The sequence below is a fragment of the Ammospiza caudacuta genome, chromosome 1 (genome assembly GCF_027887145.1).
Source record: "Ammospiza caudacuta isolate bAmmCau1 chromosome 1, bAmmCau1.pri, whole genome shotgun sequence".
In the NCBI taxonomy this organism is placed as follows: domain Eukaryota; kingdom Metazoa; phylum Chordata; class Aves; order Passeriformes; family Passerellidae; genus Ammospiza; species Ammospiza caudacuta.
This window is the reverse complement of record NC_080593.1, coordinates 132043858-132065354: the sequence shown is the minus strand read 5'-3', so window position 1 is coordinate 132065354 and position 21497 is coordinate 132043858. Positions and strand designations below refer to the sequence as shown.

The window sequence follows — 21497 nt, the reverse complement described above, 5'->3', positions numbered from 1 at the left end:
TTAGAAATCCACAATAAACCCAAACTGCACCAAGAGACAACTTCTTTTCCAGCCCAATGCAGATAGCCAATAAAAATTCAACAGGGCAAAAAAGAGAAGCAGGGGCATGTGAGTGAAAAAGAGAAAAGAGAAGGACCAGGTATTGTTGGTGCACCAGAAAGCCCTAACACTAAGCCTTGCTGAAAAACCACAAGGGGAATGTGAGGAAGCTGCTCTGAACACTAGTCTCTCCACTGACATATGAAAAGGCTTCTACACAAAAACAAGTAAAACCCAGGCAACCGAACAAAAGAGGTAATATTTCCATCATTCTCACTCTCTCCTCTACTCCACATTAAACCTCCTAAAGTCAAGTTCCTCCCAACTCTCCTATGTTCTTCATTTTCTTTCCTCTTTCCAGGTACATACCACAGAGTCTGTGTTCAGAGCATGCACAGGCATACCAAGCAAGACAGGATAAATGTTGTTTATTACAAGACTGTATAATGTATGTTGGGGCAGAAAGGACAGGCCTCTTTTTGTTCCAAATCCCAATTTTATCTGGGCACAATTCCCTATTTGTGAAAAAATATGGTTTTAGTTATTTTCTGTCATGGCTCCCAGAGGCCTCTAAGCATGGGTACTTATAAATAAAAACATATTATTGTTTCTTATTTTGTCCTTGAGCAGGGAAACAAAAGGCAGAAGGAAACAAAACATGAAACTAAACACAACAGCAATTAAATAAGAAGTTTGTCATAAATATTTTGTGTCTCTAGGAAGGAAATGAAATCTCTCTTCCCTAGTTCACAAAGTTTATTTCTCCAACCTTCTTGCTTGCAATGTTATTCAGCAATATCAAAGAGCACTTTTAAGATACTAATTTTATTATAACCAAATCATGCAAACATCCAGAAAGTGCCTATTTTGCCTCTAAAGGTATACTGGAAAAAGCAACTAATCTCCAAAATCTCCTGTCTTTATTGGGTATAAAGAAACACAAAATCTGTGTCTGCCTTTCAGGGACATAAAGGATTTTTATGTCCCTTCCTGGTGACGTTTCTTTAGGAAACTTGCTATTGCTTCTATTTCAGCCAATAGCACAACAATCAAAGAACCAGAGGACCAGCTACAGTGGACATGATTTATATTCATTTTTAGCTGAGAGATGTGGAGGTCCCATTCTTGAATTATTTCTAGTTTTTAATGTAAAAAATGCAAATAATGCATGCCTAATGCAAAATACAAGAAATTTCAGCAAGTAAGTGCTGAAATCAAACCTGTGGCCTGACAGCTGAATGATTAAACCATCACTTGTCATGAAGCAAACTACCTCCAGTTTGCTGGATTTGCTTTGCTGTAGTTACAGGGCTCAAGACAGTCATCTACGGGACAGGCTGGAGGGGAAGGAGAATAATCTCAAGATTATTCTTGTTTGAGAAGAAAGAAGAATGGGATTAAGACATATACTGATCAAATGTGAAGATGTAGAAAGGCAACTCCCTAACTACAGATTGTAATTGGAATCAATTAAAAATTGACAATAACAGTACATTTTAAAAGCAATGTCCCCAGCAGACAAATAAAACACAGATTAAGAGACTGCAATGCAAACCCAATGCCACTCTTCTGATCTGTTGGGCCTAGCAACAGGAATTGCCTCTCAGCATATATAAAAACTGCATGGATAGTGTGGTGCAATTTGGTAAACTACTTCCACAGAACTTACTTATAAAGACTGATTTGTCAAGCTGCATAGAAACTGCACTAAACCTAATTCATAATACTTCCACCCTAAAAATTAGTTCTAAATTTTTTCATTCTATCTTTCCCCATTTTTTTTATCACACAGCTGAGAACTCTAAAGGAAAAACAAAATAAAATCCAAAATAAACCACAAAAAAGCCAAACAAGCAACATCTACAAAACTCCTTTTTCCTTCCAACTTCCTGTACACACACAAAAAGTTTCTGCTTTGCACTTCCAAATAATCTTGAGCAAATTACATCAGGTATCTACATGCAAACACAAATGCAACTTTGTATTTGCTATGAAACACTAGTTATTTATTTGGCACTGAATTCCACTCTTGAGATACTAGCTCTCTGTATTACACACACACACAACTTCCCACAGCCCCCTCTCCCTGCAACTGCCTGGAGTTAAACATTACATTGTGCCTCATGAAATCAGGCAGCTACAGCCTGAGTTAGAGTCATCTACTGATGCTGCCTAATCATGCAAATAATTCTATTAAAATTCATGGACCTCAATCTGCAGTAGTCTTCAGCCAAACAATGAGCATATCAGCTAGTAAGTATGTAAATTAACTATTTTAAAAATGTGTATTTATAGATACTTCATTATAAGTTATATTTTTAAACATAAAAATCAACTATTTTTAAAATGTGTATTTATAGATATTTCAGTATAAGTTATATTTTTACACATAAAACATTCACAATTCTTTTTCTCGTTACATACTCCCTCACATGCTGCCAAAATCAATTAGAACTTTTTAGTTAGTTTCAATAATCTTTTGATCAATGCCTTAAATCAATCATTGTTGAATTACATTCCAAAAATTGTCCAAATAATTATTTGCTTAAAAAATACAGATCTGCTAAGTGATCATGAGTTACAAAACAATTTTGCAGCAAAATATATAACTGATTGCTGACCCCAAAGAGAGTCATGATGCATTCCCAGGACCACTGACATTGAAACAGCAGCCTCTCACATAATCACACCAGTTTAGTTCCAAGAAACTGGTCCAGCTGTACGTGGGACAGGAGACAGAGACAAGCAGTACAATTCACAGAAGGACAATTTGAGAGTCCTCCAGAGAAACTTAGCAAAGCACCAAAACCAGGCTTCTGCTTTGAATCTCCCACTATAGTCAACTTTTCCTCTACAAATTACAGACTGCTTAGAGACAAAAACCCCCTCTTCCCCTGTTTTAACCACAGAACTTCACAATTTAAAGCCTTTCATGATACAACACTGTCATGCAGCATGAGAAAACACATTATTAGAAGAAAGCAAATTAACAACATACGTTTCATGGTCCCATCTTCCTCTTCATCATCATCACTGTTGATTACCATGGTCCCCAAGTCTGATTCTAACATGGTGCTGTTGTGCTCAATCATTGTCTGAGCGCCCTCACTCATTGTGCTGGTGGCTCTCATGGTACCAGCACTCTCTGAATTGGTCTTCACCATGGTGTGAGAGTCCAGCTCATCTTCATCCTATGGGGAAACATTTGCCAGGACACAGCAGATCATTAAAACAAAGGTAAGACGCAATCACTTATTGATTAGTATTTTATCTTTTTGTGACCTAGTTGTACTGCTGGACTCCAGGCTTAAACTTTAAAAGAAATCACAAAATAAAAAATCTTTCATATAAAGAAAAACAAAAACTCCTCTCTCTCACAGATGCATAGCAGGGTAAGTACAACCCACACTTTCACTTTGCATTAGCATTCAGGTTTGAGTTATCTTTGTGATTTTCATGACCCACTTTATCTCTCTGGGTTCCACAAATCACTGACACAATTTACAGAAAGAGATTTTGCTGTTTTGCAAGGGACTGTCACAAAGGATGCTGACCAACCTTAACTTAAGATCATGCCCAGCATCTGACCAGCATAAGAGCCCAGATGATAGGCTCATGTTCAATTTAGCTATTAAACAATCTCCAACAGAATTTTAAAGTCCTCCTCAGAAACAAAAAATCAACTTACTTCAAGTCTTTACTTCCATTTTAAAATCTTTGTTACAAATGTGAGTAAATAACTTGTTAATACCACACAGAAAAATAGCCCTTGAACACATACTTACCTAAGTGCGGGGGAAATGATCAAGGAGATAGACAGTAACATTTTGAATTGTTAGCAGTAATGGGCCAGGAATTTTGAAACAGAGCACTAATGGCAATCCAGTTAACGAAATATGGAATTCATATAGAATATCAATATTTGAAAACACTAATGGGAAATCCCACTGGTTTCCAAAATCTGATTTAGATTATATACACATCACAGCATTTCCGGAGTAATGTGATAGACTGTGACTACACACATTTTCTATTTGAATAAAATCTATTACTCAAGATAAAAAAAAAAATATTCTCATTTGTTGATTAAATGTAAGCAAAAATACTCATCACAATGAAGTTACTCTATGTCAAATTGTTGTATTTTAAATACAAATGTTACTTGCATGAGTTCTATAGCCATATATGCATCCATTTCCTCTACTGTGTCAAAATTTCATTAGAGTTCCTTGATAAATGAATTTTATTCCTGATAAGCAAAATATTTTAGTTACATAGCTTGGAAGACTATTACATAACCCTTGATTTTTATTTTTTTTTATTTACCCCTTACAAATAACATGGTGTTGCTACATAGAATCACAGAATGCTTTAGTTTGGAAAAGACTCCTAAAATCGTCAATCTGTTAACCTGGCACTGCCAATTCCACCACTAAATCATGACCCTAAATGCCACATCTACAAGACTTCTAAATACATTCAGGCAAATATGTAACATTAAAACAAGCCTTCAGCCACTAAGAAATTTCCCCTTTGTCCTAAATCTTTGCATTGCTTTATAGATTTTAAATGTTAAACTAGAAAGTGACTTATAAGTGCAGGAGCTGGGGAAAACAGAGGCAGAATGCCAGAAAAAATAAAGCCCCAACTCAAACCCCTGCAAGGTCTGGCACTTTCTGTTTCTCACTGAAGTCACTCCCTGGCATGGCAGGCAATTTGCCTCTCACACAGACACACGAGCTGCATGCCCTGAGTGCCTGTTTCACTAAGGGCTGGTCTAGGTAGATATAGAAAATTGAGTGCAGTAATACCAGCTCCTGAAAATTATTCTATTGCATCTCAAGTAAGAGATACAATACCAGATTTAATTTGATAGTCCGGCTAACAGCATACCACAATGAAACCAGGATACAGACTAAACAGATTTCAATAAAAGTTCCGAATATCAAAAGCATAATTATTTTCCAGATTATAATTTACAAAAATACTTGAGGAGTTCATTTGCATTCTTTCAGGGTTTTTGGGGTTTTTTTAGTTGCATTCTATTTAGTACCCTACCCTTAAAAAAACTGTGATATTCCCAAAGATACAGACAGCTTAGAGCTACAGCACTAGGCAACTGTGACAGTGAAAAAATGAGAATATTTTGGTACTGCTCCTCCTGGTGGCAGCTTCAATTTTCTTTACTATCTACCACCAAATGTTACTGTTAACCCCAGTATTTTCTATGAATTGCATTTTCCCACTTCTAAATAGGGTGCTCAGAAAAAAAAGTAGTTTTGCATCACATTTTAAAAGTGCCAGAACAGTTAACCTACACGTGTTTCTTTCCATACTGCAATACAACATAAAGCTGACTCACAACATACTGGTGTTTTACCTACTAATCACTACAAATGAGGCATCTCTCACATAAAAATCTCTGCGTTTAAGGCACAGTTACATCTGATTTACAGACCAGGCTGACTAATATTAATATCAATATCAATATGCACTTGCAGTGCATATGGCCTTAAACTTCCCTAAGCTGAAATAAGAAATTAAACAAACACTTTCCTGGAGCTCAAAACTTTAATTGTACAATTAATGGGAAAAGGTGATGGCTAACAATATCAACAAGTATGAAATGGAGTCCTAAATTACGATTTTGATAACTTCTGCTTAATTGAAAAAGTATCTTTTATTTCTTCAGTCAAATCAGCTACCTGGACTTGGCCCAAAGAACAGCATTTCATTTTCCAGGCTGAGTGCCAAAAGCCTTTGTCTTAGCACGGTCTCTCAGCAAAGAGAAGGGTTATCTTTTAGCCCCTAGGAGACTAAGGATCACAAAAGCTCACCTTAGTACTAGAGGAACAGCTGCCATAAAAAGGGAAGTACACAACAATTTTGATGAATGGTGTTTTCCTTATATCAGGAATGATGTACTGAGACAGAACAATGTCAAACTTCTCATGGCCTGTGCACAGCCCAGAATATTTAATTTTGGAGCTAACACAGATTGCTTCCAGAACTGTCACTCCAGTATTTCTCATAAATATGAGATTCAGCTAACATGGCAGTAGACTACACTGGTTCTGAGAAGGTAACTTAATAAAAACATGCAGTGGGTATCCAAGTTATGGATGTGCACATTTACATGAGAGATGAAAGTGATTGTTTCATACAAATTCTGATTCGTGCTTTACAGTACATAAATATTGGCATAGAACTTGTGATCTCTTGTTAAAAAAGGTAAATACACTGATTAAATAAAAACAAACACAATCTCAATTTTAAGCAGGAAAAAAAAGAGAAGTATTAAAGCTGAAGTGTCCTGTTCTCATATTGTTTATGAAAACAGATACAAGAATCAAACGGTAAAAACAACTAACTCTGGAGTTAACTGTCGGCTGCTGTCCTGTGTACAAGTAATAAGCAACCAAACTGGTATTTGGAAGAGATATCAGTTACACCACTGTACAGCGACAGAAGGTGAGGCACAAGCAAGAACTCTAAAATCTCTTTAAATGCTACAGAAATAACGACAGACTACAGAAACTCTGAATAACATCATAATGTAAAGTACAAGTAAAGTACCAGCAATAACCTGCAACCCTATAAGACTAACCCTCCAGATGTCCTTATTTACCAGAATGATGTTATTAGCAAAATCAACCCTTAGAGCATAAAAACGCAATCTCAGCCATTTGATTATCAGGATAAAAAATTCAAAAAGACTTCAGCAGAGACCACACCAAGACTTCATTACATATTTGTAAAATAAAAGATCTCATCACACAAGAAGTTTTCTCAGAGAAGTAGGCCCTGCAGACCGTACCAGAGTCTACATCAGTACAGAAGTGAATGAGCCGAGGTGATAAAGATTAAAGGATTTTTCTGTTTCCTTTTAAACATCAGGAGGTATGAAGACTGATAAAAAACTAAACAAGAGAAGCAAATGCAGAGCAGTTGCTTTAAAAATCTCTCTACCTATGGTTTGGCATGTTAAAAGAACACTAGAGGGCAGCAAAGACGGCCAACTCGGCTGCAACGTATTAAAGGAAGATTTATTTACATGCTGGCAAAATTAAGTATCCTGTAAAATCATTTCATTTACTATTAACACCTCATCATCACCTTTGAAAAATATAGCTGTAGTCACAGCTATCTTTTTTTAAAGCACTGCAGTAGCTACATAAACACACAATTTAGTTTGGTCAAGCAGAAGGATTTTGTAAAAGCTCCTAATGTAAAGCCAAACTTCAACCTGAGTATATGATTAATACTGAGCACACAAAGCTTAGACCCATCAGTGAAACAGGTAAAAACTTAACTTTCAGCACACAGTCAAATCCTATCACATTCAACAGACATCTATCACAAAACAGCACTTAAGCACATTTTCTACCTACAGGTAATGAAGCCTTGCTGCATGCTTGTACCTCCCCAGGTTTATTCCTCCTATAACCAGTTTCTGGCTCCATACTGCTGTAGGTTTTAACAATATGCTGCTTTTCTAACTTCAGGACACCTAAAGGATTGCAATCAAATCTAATTAACACATATGTCAAGTGTTCTTTGGCATGAAGAAAAAATGTCAGGGAAAGAGAAAGTTTTAACACTTTCATACAAAATTACATGTATACATATATATATATATATAAAAATATAGTACAACACATACATGCAAACACATGAAAGAAGCATGAAAGCAAATATAAAAACCTTCAGAAAAGTACAGCACAGTGTATCAGATTTAAAATACAAAATAACATATGATTCACTAGTTCCTTTACAACAACACCATAAATATTGTAAAAATATAAAGGAATAATTACAGCAATTATTTCTTAGAGTCTCAAAATACAGATGCCAACTTTTCATAATTGATACAGGATTAACCAAATAATCCTTCGTATGAATGAATAAATAATTCTAAATATAGGAACAATTGATTATTTGACAGTTGGCTTTGGTGTTGATAGTTGTCACCCATCAAGTGCCCAAGAAAAAAAAAGGGATCACTGAAGTAGTAATTCCTTGATTTAATACTCTAAAAGATTTCAACATTTCTCACATCACAGCGACATTAAATTGTAAAAGAAAACATAGAGAGAGCTGCTTGTTAGCTCACTCCTTTAAAGGTCTACACAAACAAATATTTAGACATGTTTTCTGTAAGCTGCCAGGCAATGAGTTACTTTACATTCCCATAATATAGCTGCCCAGCCCCAGCATCCACTTCACATCACACTTCCAAAAATGCACGAGAAGAGATTGGTCATGCCTCATAATGCCTAAACTAACATTTAAACTTTGATATTGGGATTAACCTTCTGTAGAACACAACACTTGCGATTTTTGCTTAATTAAAAAAAGCTGTACAACTACCTCAGCACCTATCAAAACATGTCAGTTTGTCACAAGGCATTCTCATCACATGAGCAGCTCTCATAACAGGCATAAAATCAATTCTGAGCACACTATTTATAATGATACTATATCTCTCAGGAAGGATACAGACATGAAGACTGTATTCAACCTGGACATTTATTTAGAGGTCTATAATACAAAGTTTTTAACAGTAAAAAATATTTACAGTATTTACATTTACAACTTCTGACGCTATAAAATGTTCACAGACTGTGGTGAAAAGGAAAAATTTTTAGGGGGGATGTAACTCTTCCTCACCTGAAGGACAATTGAATTGATCCTGAAAATTAAGTACATAATTGTGAAAACTTTGCATCTGATTATTTCTCCAGATCCACACAATCCATTCTACTTCCAGTTATGTAAGTCACTTATAACTTGAGTGCCCATTACTATACAATAAGTGACTTTAAGAAGGTATTAAAGCACAAAAACTTATTCAAATGTAACTGTTAGGGTTAAACAGATTTCCTAACATAAGAAACTTCTTGATGGGTCTCAAATCATGTACTAGGGAGTAACGAGCTGAACTCCTCACAATTTACATAGGAAATACCTTGGGGGTTAGATCAATAAATTCAAACCCCTGACACATTAACTGAAACCATTCTTTTTCAATAGTATATGGACTTAATTCACTGCCTATGAGAGAACTTTAACCTCAATAGACTCCACTTAACACTAACACCAATATTTGCTCTTGCTTTTAGATGTTGTTAAATATATATTTCTCAAAGTTTGAGTCTGCTTCTACAGGGAGGCTTTCACAGTAGTATTATTGGGGAAAAAATCCATTTTTGAGGTGTTATTTTTCAAAATTGAAGCGCCAGGTGGCCATTACTTTGCAACTGAACAGTGACTCCAATTCTAGACACAATCTAAAACCATTTACACATATTAAATTATGAAGAAATACATGCATTACTTACTGCCACTACCACTACATAAGGTAACACAGGGACTGTCGTTAGCTCTTTCTAGCATTGTTGCCATCACTGCAGACTTACCAAGACCTGAATTTTCATCTGAACTATAGGATCATGTAGTCGTGTAAACCACATACAAGCGGCCCTGTATTTCTTATGGGATTCTGTGAAACTGATGTATAAGGAAGAGAAATGTGCAAGGGTTATTTATGTTTAACCCTGAATGCTGGACTGCTGACTTCATCCGCTACCAAACTGTATACCAATTACACCAAAAAGGCACTCATATTATCTGCTTTCCCTTTCCAAAAAGAAAATAATAAACACTCAGAAGTGCAGAAAAAATTGGTTTATTCTTTTTCTGGCAGTTCCACAAACAAGTTCCAGATTAAATGAAAGACATATTATTGTCAAATTATTATTCACTTCAAATTATTTTGAAGTGAAGCGTAGGGTTGGGGAATTGATTGTTTCTTTCTCAAAAATGACAAACACAAATATTGTAATGCTTTCATTTTATTCTTTCAGATGTTTATCCTGGTTTCCTCTAATAACTTGTGGGTCCACTGATTAACCTCTACCTAGTAAGCTTACAAAACTAAAATCAGAATACCACTTACTGCAGGCTTCACTTACACCTAACATGTTGTACAGGAGTTTTCCACTATGCAGTATGTGAGCAACATGCATTCAAGAAACACCTTACAGAGAATGTGTTTAATTGAAAAGAAAATGGTAACAGTTTCAACAAATCACAGAATGTTTGGGATTGGAAAGGACATTAAAGACCATCTAGTACCAAGTCCCCTACCACGGGCAGGGACACCTTCACCTAGATCAGACTGCTCCCATCAAACCTGACCTACAGCACTTTATGAATAGGGCTTTATGAATCCACAGCTTCTTCACTTTATGAATCCACAGCTTCTCTTAGCTACCTGTTCTAGTGTAGCTTCTCTTAGCAACCTGTTCTACACACCCTCTCCACAATGAATTCCTCCTAATATCTAATCTCAATCTATTTTCCTTCAGATAAAAGCCATCACCCCTATAGTACATGCCCCTGAGAAATGTCCTTCAGCTTTCTTGTAGGCCCCCCTAGGGACTGGTACAAGTTCATGATGCCGTTTCCTAGTTTGGATGAGTTTGCACTTCTGGCTGATCAGAACCTTTGGTGACAGCAACTGTACAAGATTCTGGGTTATCTCTCAAATGAAACTGGAATTTCTTACAATGATATAAGAAATGCACTGCACTGAAATTTCTGCAAGACATAGGAAGTCTGTATTATAACCAAACAACTATTATAACCAGACCAGAACAAAATTTGTTCTGCACTGTAACACACAAAAGATATTCATAGGTCACTCCAAAAACTGTTTTTGTCAACGAGGAAATCCCTCCTCAGCTCACCATCAATATTCTTAATTTCAAACACTTGTATGCTCACTTTTTCTATTAAAGCCAAGTATTTCAAAACTTTTTTCACTCAAGACTTACCAAGCAACACAAAATTATTAGAGATACATTTACTGATAGCAAAAGTCACATTTACTACCAAATACCACCAGTTTTAATAACTATTAAATATTTCATCCTAACTACAAATCTTGTCACAGATTATTTTCTTAAACCATAAAACTGTGGGAAAATTCAGGGAATTAAAAAAATCTCAATAGCATTAAAAATACACAAAATTATTTTTTTATAGTAGGTATAAAAATCTTCTTTTACTTGATCTTCTTACAATGAGAAACTTTTGAAAATGTGTAATTCTTCAATATAAACTTAACAGCAAAAACACCTGGACATCCTCTTGTCTGTTATAAGATATTCTTGCATGTCTCTTAATAGACCTTGTAAAAATAATTTGGTGCTAATTATTAATATTAGTTAAACAATTACAGCCTGGAAGTCAGCATCTGCAGTGCAAAATAAAAAGGAGTACACAACATCATATAACAAAAGATGATAAAAGCATTCTGAAAGAACATATTGCTGAAGTTTTTACCAGACTCTATCATCCTTCTCTTTTTGTCATCTTAAAATCTCATCTACTGATCCCTCCACTGAAGGTAATACTACAAAGCTTCATTTTCCAATTTCTCCCTTTCTGTCTTTCACTGTGCTGAAGTCATGCTCTTCTTTCTGTTTTCCTACTTCCTTTCTTTTCTGGACTAGCTAGTCTCATTCACAAGCCCACTTTCATGGCTTTCTCCTATTCTGTCACTATTTAGTACTGAGAAGTCAGCTCTGCCTCAAATTTGCCTCTACCCTTTCTCACCCGTGAAGTTTTCAGACCTTTACTCTTTTCTCACATCCTGTGAACTACAGGGAGGGCTGCCTCTAGCCCTCTGCAAGGCTGGCCTTTGGAACTCCTCTACATCATGACCACAAAAAAAATTGAGCAAGATACGCAAATGCTGAGCTGCCAACTGCTCTGACCTTCTGCCTTATATTGAAGAGCAATTTCTTCAAGCAGAGGTTGACCTCTGGTTCTGGGTTTGTTGTTGCTCATGCACTGCTATATGATTCATAGGCCCTAACATTCTATTAGTGTAAATTTTAAATGCTAAAAAATGACTTAGCATTTCTATATACTACAACAGCACTCATTTTTAAGAGCAAACCAATCTTTTAACAATAGTGGCTAATTAGACAAATTAGGCACTGCATTAGACAAAGTTGCTAGGAGGTGCAGGAAGGTGAGTGATCCTTCCCTGCTGCCCCACACTGCTGGACACCACACCTGGAGTGCTGGGTCCACTTCTGGGCTCCTCACTATGAGAGACATGCACACACCAGAGAGAGTTCACAAAGGGCCACAAAGATGATCAAGGGACTGGAGCATCTCTCCCAGGAGGGGAGACTGAGAGCTGGAACTGCTCACCCTCTAGAACACAAAGCTCTAGGGGACCTCATCAGCATGTGTAAATATCTGAAGGGCAGGTGCAAAGAGGATGAAGTCAGGCTCTTTTCAGTGGTGCCCAGTGACAGGAGCAGAGGCAATGGGCATATAATGAAAAGAAGATTTCCTGTGAACATCAGGAAACACTCTTTGTACCATGAGGGTGAGGGAGCATTGGCACAAGCTACACAGGGAGGTTGTGGACATGGTCCCAGGCAGCCAAACCTCAGTGGCCCTGCTTAGGCAGGGGGATTGGACAAGATGACCTCTGCAGGTACCTCTCAATCTCAACCACTCTATGATTCTGTTTTCTCAGCCCTGTTAACCAAAGATACTCCTGTTACTTTCAGATTTGAGGCACTTATCTTCTGTATTTAGTGACCAGCAGATTCTTGCTGTCTTTTTTACTACAACTTGTTCCCTTATAGCACCACAAAAGCTCATGGCAGAATTCCCAACTACTACAATGGTAACACAAGTAACAGATTGCTGCCTCAATCCTGGATTTGAGGTTCTCTGACACTGAACACTAAACTGGGGGAAGTATGGAGGGAAGGAGAAAGTGGGGAGTGCACTGTTAGGTTCTGACTTCTGTACCCATGCAAGAACCACGAGGAGTTGCTAAATGCTGTCTCAGTTGAGGTGAACCAAACTTGTGTTACACCCTTCCATGCAGGAGAGGGAGAGGGAGAGGGAGATGTACACCACATCCTTAGCTGGCACAGACTGTGCCCAGCAATGTGATCTGAACCTCAGACTTAAGTAATCAGATGCTTAATTTCGGGTTAATGCAAAAGACATCAACATTGCCCAATAAGGAAGATTAAAATAAGATTTTCCTTCTAGTTCAGAAGGAAATAGTATGGATGAAAGCAAGCTAGTCAAGATATCAGATTTTTATGTCAGTAATAAATCAGTATCTTCAAAAATCAACGATTCAATAAGTCAAGTCACAAACATCAACTCTGCATGTCGAATCACACAGAGGAAAATTTCCTAACGTAACAAAAATAATCTCAGCCTTCCCTGCCTGTTTGTTACTGAGTAAGCAAACACAATTTAGAGTAAACGACCTTCATAAAACAAGCTATGAATATTCTCAGAAAATACTCTTCAAACAGAAAAAAAATGCAGCCATCCACACTGATTATTGGAGATAGAAAAGATTGCAGAGAATCTGCTTGAAAAGTATTCCTATACATAGATCATCACATAGCACTCTGTAACCAGGATTCTACAATTTGCTATAGCACAAACTGCATTTACTGCACTGCTCTTTTCTGTTTGCTCAAAGCTGTAACATTCCAGTCTCCATCTTCTCTTTGTGCTCTTCCTGAATGACCATACACTGTATGTGTGGCAATACACTTCTTTGAAGCACATTATGCGGCACTGCACAAGACTAACCTGAAATGAATCATGTAGGGAAGAATAACAATGTCAGGAACACAGACTTTTTCTTAACACTGCCAAACAATTCTAAATGCAACCTACTTATTACACAACCTGCTTCTCTCCTCAAACATATGCTGACAATGTCACCTGAAGAATGAAGTGCTGTCACCATTTTCATGTTACTTGTTACTGCCATCACTGCTTACTGAGTGTCGTCATTAATTATTCTGTACATTAGGCTTAAACAAAAAACCAAAACACCAAGCAAAGTGCCCTGAACTAAAAACTAAACCACTTGTCTAGAAGTCCACCTGTGAAAGTAGAACCTTAAACAATTTTGAGGGTTTTAATATTAGTCTGAATAGCTGAAGTTGACATGGTTTCTTTTCCCACTTCCTAGAAAAGCTTTTTACTAAGACATTTCATGGAATAGCGCTGAAAGCTGGCTTATACAGCATAACTCATAATTAAAGAGTGGCATACTCAAAATTCATAGGCTTAAAACTACACAGAAAGCTGATAAAGTATTTGAACACAACTACAGGAAGTAGGAGAAAACCAGCAACTTATCTGTAAAGTATAGGTGATTATAGGAAAAATGGGTACATACCGAATTTTCTTCCTCCTCTTCTAGCTCTCTCTGCTGTTCCTCGTGTCGCTTTGCCTTTATCTCCATTGCTTCGGTGATCAGGTCCCTTAAAATTGAAACTGGCTTAGCATTCTTAATAAATGTATGCTAGGGGAAAAAAAATCATTGAAATATGTAATATCATTAAAGCAGTTGTGTTCCAGATTTAATTACAAGTCCTATTCAACACCACAGATTTCAGTGATAAACAGTATCATGCATTACACAGTAACCAAAATCTAAACCTACACAATATACACAGCATAGTATCTTTCAGCCCCTTAGTAACTAAAATTTTACTTTAACTATTTTTAATAACTTCAAGCCTTGGGAAATGTAATCACTTAATACCTGTTTCATGAGTTAGGATACAATTTTCCAAAGAAATCATGCAGAAAATTGTAAATAGAGTGGTGATGATCTGACATAGAAAACCCAACTTTTTCAGATATTCAGTTTCATAATTTAATTAATCTTAACAAATTGAGAGCATAAATTAATGGCACTAACCAGAGCATCTGTGGCTGCTTACTTCAACAAACCTATACTTTAAATGTCATACAATATTTCTTGATCTATGATGCTGAAAAGTGGAACTAGTAAAAAAACCCCTTACTTTTAGCAGGAAGTTTAATTTTTAATTCAAGGTCAATTAAAACATAACTTCTTAATTTAAGACAATATTTATTATACCATTCGCACATTTTGCTGCCTAATAAACACCTGCTGTTAGAAAAAAATTGATTTTTGCATCATTATATGCAAATACAATTTAGGCAAAATACAACTAAGCACTTCATAAAAATATAAATACTTAAAAACTGTTTCATGAAGAACAGAACTGATGAAGCCTCATGCACTACACCTATTATCTATCTTCTCCCTTGATATATTAATTCAATTACTCTCTTTTTCATTCCATGACTTCTGCTCACAGGCAGTACTTTCATTTCTACACAAACATTTTCACAGCATCTCGAGCTCCATCACATATGCTCCAAATTCCAGCTGAGGAAAAAGACAACACAGACTCCTGACGAACAAACACAGTATCTGGTTTTCTGGTCAGTTAGCATGGGAAAGAAACTGTACACTGAAGCTTTTTCTTTTGTTTCTCCTTACTTGCCCACATTACATTAATGCAAGTCTCTTCTATCCAGCAGTCTGTATTCAGCTAACCATACAAACTTCACATACTGAAGGTGTCAAGTACTGGTTCATACATTACACAGACACTTATAACTTTCAATTTTTACTTCCCTTGTGGTCAACATTTTTGTATTTTGCAATGTATAAAATTAAATATTCATAGCACGATCTACCAATTTCATAACATGACCTACCAGTTTGACAGATTTATTACCAAAAAGTACTTTGCAAAATTTTTGTTCTCTTTGTAGTGGAGTTCACTGGAACTTAAAATTTAACAGCTGCTATTGCTAGCTCAACACAGAATAAATCTAGCAGGAGAGTAATACAGGAAGTGAGAGCCTGGCATGCCCTGCCTTGCTCCAAAGGTCTACACTGCCAATTGTGGCTCACACAGGCAAGTGCCCACTTGGCTGAACTCAGCCCAAGAACAAATTCATGACACTGCATCAGACCTTTCTAGGACACAGACACCTGCCTACTCAATCTGACATGACCAGAAGGAAAGACTGAATATACCCCATGGCTGGTCCACACAAAAGGGTAACCTGGGCTCAGTTCCGTTACTAAACACTTGTCTAAATCCTGAGATCTACTGAGGGCCTCAAATCACAAAGCAAGGATCCAATACTAATTGCAAGAACTAGCCCTAAACTATTCAATGATTAATTTTAGAAGCAGTAAGAAGAGAAATAAAATGGGGGCAGAGATAGAGGAGCTGGCAGAGAAAAGACTACAAAGTGAAAAAGAAATAAGGCATAATAATAATTAAAATAAGATTTTCCCTTACAAATTTTCGCAACATTATGGGTTTGAGGGGTAAAAAACAAAACCCAAACATAAAATGTGCTCTTCCTCAGTAACTTAAATACTGACCTGTAGCAGCTGGGTTGCTGTAGCTCTTTGTTCAGGATTTTTCACTAAGCACTTCTTCACAAAATCTGTGAATTCATCAGACCAGAGCTCTGGCTTCCGGAAGGTTGGAGGGGGATTTGTAGGAATCATAAAAATAGCCTAGATAAAAATCAAACAATAGCAAGTCTAAACAAAACACATCACCACAGCAGCTGAAGCCAAGCTAAAAAAAAAGAAATTGCTTTATCCATCTTTCTTATCAGGCTAAGAATCTGTAAGACAAATTTTAAGTATGCAAGGATTTCTACTCAGATCAAGATTCAGAAAGTAAATCCATCTGCTACTAATATAACTACTTCCCATTACATTTTCTCTATTTAAACGGTATCCCACTGAGCACAAGACTCCTTATTTAATCTACTGCTGTACATCAATCTGAAGAGATGATTGTATTATTTCAGAAATTCTTAGCAGAAATAACAGCACTGCTTGTTTACACACACATATAAAATTGCTGTGAACAGTCAAGTTCACCTTCTCCTCCCTTAAGTGAACTTAGTTTTATTTGAGAATTGCTTTGGAAATTTGGGAGGATTGCTATTTCCTTTTGCACTCATCATTCATCAGACAGAGCTTTAAAACTTGCTTGGCCAAGTAAAATTTAGATGCACATGCTAAAAGTCCTAAGGTAACACTAAAAGATGACAAATAAAATAATCAAGTAACAAGTCTTACAATACTGAAAACTTACATGAAATTGAAAATGCACCATTTTACCTATACAGCAAAAATTTCTTCTGTTGAGAACCATATGCAGACAGATTTTTCAACTGGGAAAAAAATATTCATCCTATATTTTAAAAAAGTTTGTCCTACACTAAGATTATATATATTGTGCCATTTTTATATTATTATTTCCAGGTTTTCCTCTAAAAATACACACTTGCAGCGGGGGGAAAACAGCCATACAACTCTGACAGACTACTGCAAAATAATGAAAATTTTTGAACTTTTGTCTGTAATAAATGCATCCAATATCATCACTTAAGACTTACACATGATAGCAACAGATTATTCAGAACAAGGTCTATTGACAATAACAGGCTATTATTGTCTTCTAAATCCAAGTTCAATTCAACCACATTTTCCAAACTCACAGGGAGTGAAAGTTCTTCATTGGTTTTTCTATGAGCATAGGCAGAAATATAAACCCAGAAAAGGGGAAAAAACTGATTCTACACACTTTTAACATACTAGAAGCACTAGAAGCTTCAGTCTGTGTCTGAAACATAGGCAGAAGGCAGAGAGAACTTAAGGAGATTTTATCCATAACTTAAAAGAAGTCTGACTGGCCGTGAAAGTTGGCTGAACTCAATCAAACCCTCACTAGAAAATTCTTGTCATATTCTGAAGGAAAGTGGAATCCATGCAAAATGATGTAAAAACTGTTTACTACCATTTTAATGAAAAATTAGTTCAGTACTGAATAGTTGCTAAACGTTTACAAAATTTGTCATTTTGTTTAATAAAATTGTATGCTACAACATCAGCTTTATATTTTCAGTGGGCAGCCATGGCAAACAAGTATATAGACTGAGACAGGAAACGTGGCACTCAGTAACTGGCTTTATCTAATTCACTTGTGATGCAAGATTAATTGTCAGTACACATGAAGTACTTCTGGCAAAAAGCAGTGGCTAACAAATTCAGCAGTTTCTGTCCTTGAAATTAATGATCCCTTCTGAACTTTGAACTGATGACTTTTGATCTTATCTTCAGCTGCTCTTAACAGCAAACTCTGCAGTAGCTATTGAAAACATGCAGCTGTAAAAGAAGGCTACCAACTTCTGTTTATGTGGTGTCAAAATGGGTACCTCCTCTTTGATCATAAACATTGACCTCTCCCCCCACAGGTAAGCAATGATAAGTTAGAATCCTACTCAGCTCCACAGTTCTAGAAAAAAATGTTTGCCTTGGCCAATTATTTTCATCAAATACACAGCAGTTAAGAACCACAGCAAAGAATTGACTTCTTGGCCATGCACAAAGGACAATGAGAAGAAAGAGGAAATTAGTGAATCATTCTTTTATGCCAGGCAACAAAAGCCACAAAAGGAGATATTCAAGTGTCAGGAGTTCTAAATCCACAGGTATGCTTTGTACGCTCATTGAAAACACCTACTTCAGAAATATGTATATCTATGTAATGGCTAAACTGTAGGCATTTTTAAATCCTACTATGCCACATGAGCTCTATTAGCTGAAAAGAAAAATCAGATGCATTTTTGTAATACAAGAAACCATACAGAAACTAGTTATTGTTTAGTCCAACTTGGTAATTATGCCATGCACTTGCTAATGTGTGCTAGCTCACTCCAGCTCTCATCACTCCATTCTATTAACCAACCTAAAATTCTGGGTTTCAATTCCATCTTCCCTCTCTACTACCTAATTTTGGCTTGCATATTTCTCAGCAGAAAAGTTAAGCTCTTTTCCTCTTTCAGTCTACGATTTAGCTTTGACTACCTTGTTTCCTTTCAAGAGGCTTGCAAAGCAATTACTGGAGAATTATAAAGCTAGTCCCAAATCTCCAGGAATGAAAACAAAACACTTATCTGACCGGAACTTATTCCTCATTTTTGCTTCCCCACTTCTTGTCCAAAAGGTAATTTCTATCCTAAAATAACTATATATTATTTTAAAACAAAACTAAGCTATTTCAATCACTCCAGGTGCCAATGGAAGCAGGAAATACTTGGGTTTTTTTCATGTTTCTTTCATCTTACCTTAGATTTCTCCAGTCCCTATGTTTTCCCAAACTATTACTTGTAGTATTTTTTTTACCTCCACTCCACTTGTAATTTTCTCAGAAGTTTCCCACAGCTCTTTGTTTTAGTGTAGCTCTCAGCTTGGGGCTGAGGACAGTGCTCATGCAGGCAGTGTTAGGCAAACGTTGCTACAAAGAAACACCAAATATAAGCTACAATCCAACCAAATACATGGGCTGAACTGGTAGTTCCAACTGCAGGAAATGTTAGGAGAAAATTGTTTAACAGATGGGGCAGGTTCTGACATACTTATAAAAGAGCTGGGGCCGATTCTTTTCTCTCTCCCACCCTCACCATGCCCTTCCACATTGCCTTACATTTCTGAGACAGAAAGACAAATCTTACACGATTAACACAGCAAATATACAACCAAAGAATTAGATTGTATGACTCAGTCTTCAGTTTCAACCATTCAATCACCTTTAAAAAGAGAAAGAAATCTCTAAAGATGCAAGAAAGATCAGCTTAATCTGTGTTTGTTTTCACCTGCATATAATAAAGAGTGAATTTCAAATTTGTCCTGAACTGATCCCTCCCCCTCTCAACCTTGAGCCCAATTCTACTTTGAATCCTCTTTCACACACTGGTATGAGAAAAATCCTTCACCTTGCAGTGAAACCAGAATTCAAGGCAGATTATAATATATGTATGATAAAAGATGGGGGGAAGAAAAAATCAGCCAGGGCAGCTTTTGGGGCCACTTCTGAATTGGGCACTGGACAATCCAACACAGTTTCTACCATACTTGTTCCCAGGCAGCACTTCCATGCTCAATCACCAGCAGTTACAACTAAGTTGAATGAATACCAGACTGAGAACCGGGTATTAAATGAGAACAGAAATGCACAAGTCAGCCCAGGATTTTCTTTTTATTATTCTTAAAGGGCCTAGTATTTTAAATTAAGTCCAGGTTGAAAACAGGGGCTTTTTTAGTAGAAGGTTCCTTAACAGACAATTTTATTGGCGTGAAAATATAATTATGGTGATGATGATGAATTAGGAAACGCCAAAAGAAAAATAAGATGCTCATATACCACATATAGAAATTCCTAATCAGAAAATCCGTGCAGCTCATTCTTCTAGTCAGTCAGAGTAATGTATCTGTATTTCACATAGCCCACAAACACATTAAGTGATCAACAATTTTGTAGAGGTACCATGTCTTCTGGCTTTTAGTTCCCTGAATAACTTATCTCTTATTATTTAGTTGAAATAAGTTACTTGTAATAAAAAGCAGAAAATCTCCCCAGTATCATAAATGCTACTGAAGAGCACAACAAAGACTTCCATATTGTGGTGATTTTGTAATTTTCATGCTGTGAAGCTTCATTGCTAGAATCTACAGAGAAAAACTTTTTTATAAATAGGATAAGGATCCATGACATCAGTTTGTGACTTCATTGTTTTTGGAACCACAATTATACTACTTAGTTCAGCAAATAGGAAACAAACACCAAAACACATTTAAACTCGGTAACATTTCAGAGTGCAAAAAACTATTTAAATCTGGCAGAGTTAAATATTGATTACTGCAAAATTTTAGTAACTTTGGAAACAAAGAATCACTTGAAAGACACATTTTTCTCTTGTTTGTGATGCATATCATAGAACCTCCGTCCTTTGTTGAACAGCTTTCAAAAAGACACTTAAAACACCATTGACTGAGTTACACAACTCATCAGCTGTCTAAGAATGAAACATCAGCATGGAGAATGGTAAAATACTAGCAGGATTCTACACTGGATTTTCTTTGCTGAGCATGTTTTCTTGGTGTGGCTTTTTGGGGGTTTTTCTGTTTGTTTGGTTTTATTCATTCAGAACTACAATACTGCAACACAGTGAAAAATAAACTTATTGGACAACATCTCACGTGTTTAAAGTCAAGAAGGTCGGTTCATAATCTGCTTCATAGTAGATAATAGATTTATTTGTTAGAAGCATCCTAAAAATCACTGCTTCCTCCTCCCATCTGCAAACACAGATGTTGATGAAGATTATCTAGTGTACCCACACCTTTTGTGCAGAACTACAAACAGGTCTGGTTCCATCAAACATCTATCACATACCTGATCCAAGTTGATTCTTACCAGAATTATCAATGCAGGATTAAATGCAGAAAGGGACAAGTGAAGCTTTAGTTCAGGCAAGTTCTGAACAAACAATAAATGACAAAATTTTTCGTCCTAATGAGGGGAAATATGTGTGGCATTTAACATGCAATCTACTGTGCTTACTTTTATAGTTTTTAGTAATGGCCACTGATTAAACTATGTACACAATACTACATAAGTTAAAATTACATTTAAATGACTTTATTATAAAATCACATATATGAACACTAGGAGCACATGAAAAAT

At 36.3% G+C, this 21497-nt stretch overlaps 1 protein-coding gene across 1 annotated transcript in view; it reads right to left on the bottom strand.

Annotated features, from left to right (window-relative positions):
- The window catches only part of STK3 (serine/threonine kinase 3), a 128160-nt gene that overhangs the window by 54684 nt on the left and 51979 nt on the right, over positions 1-21497 (bottom strand). Inside the window, exons 7-9 of the mRNA XM_058824626.1 lie at positions 16334-16471; positions 14291-14416; positions 3038-3230 (exon numbers count right to left, since the gene is read on the bottom strand). Coding sequence (XP_058680609.1) covers positions 3038-3230; positions 14291-14416; positions 16334-16471 — 457 coding nt within the window. The remainder of the gene's footprint in view (positions 1-3037; positions 3231-14290; positions 14417-16333; positions 16472-21497) is intronic.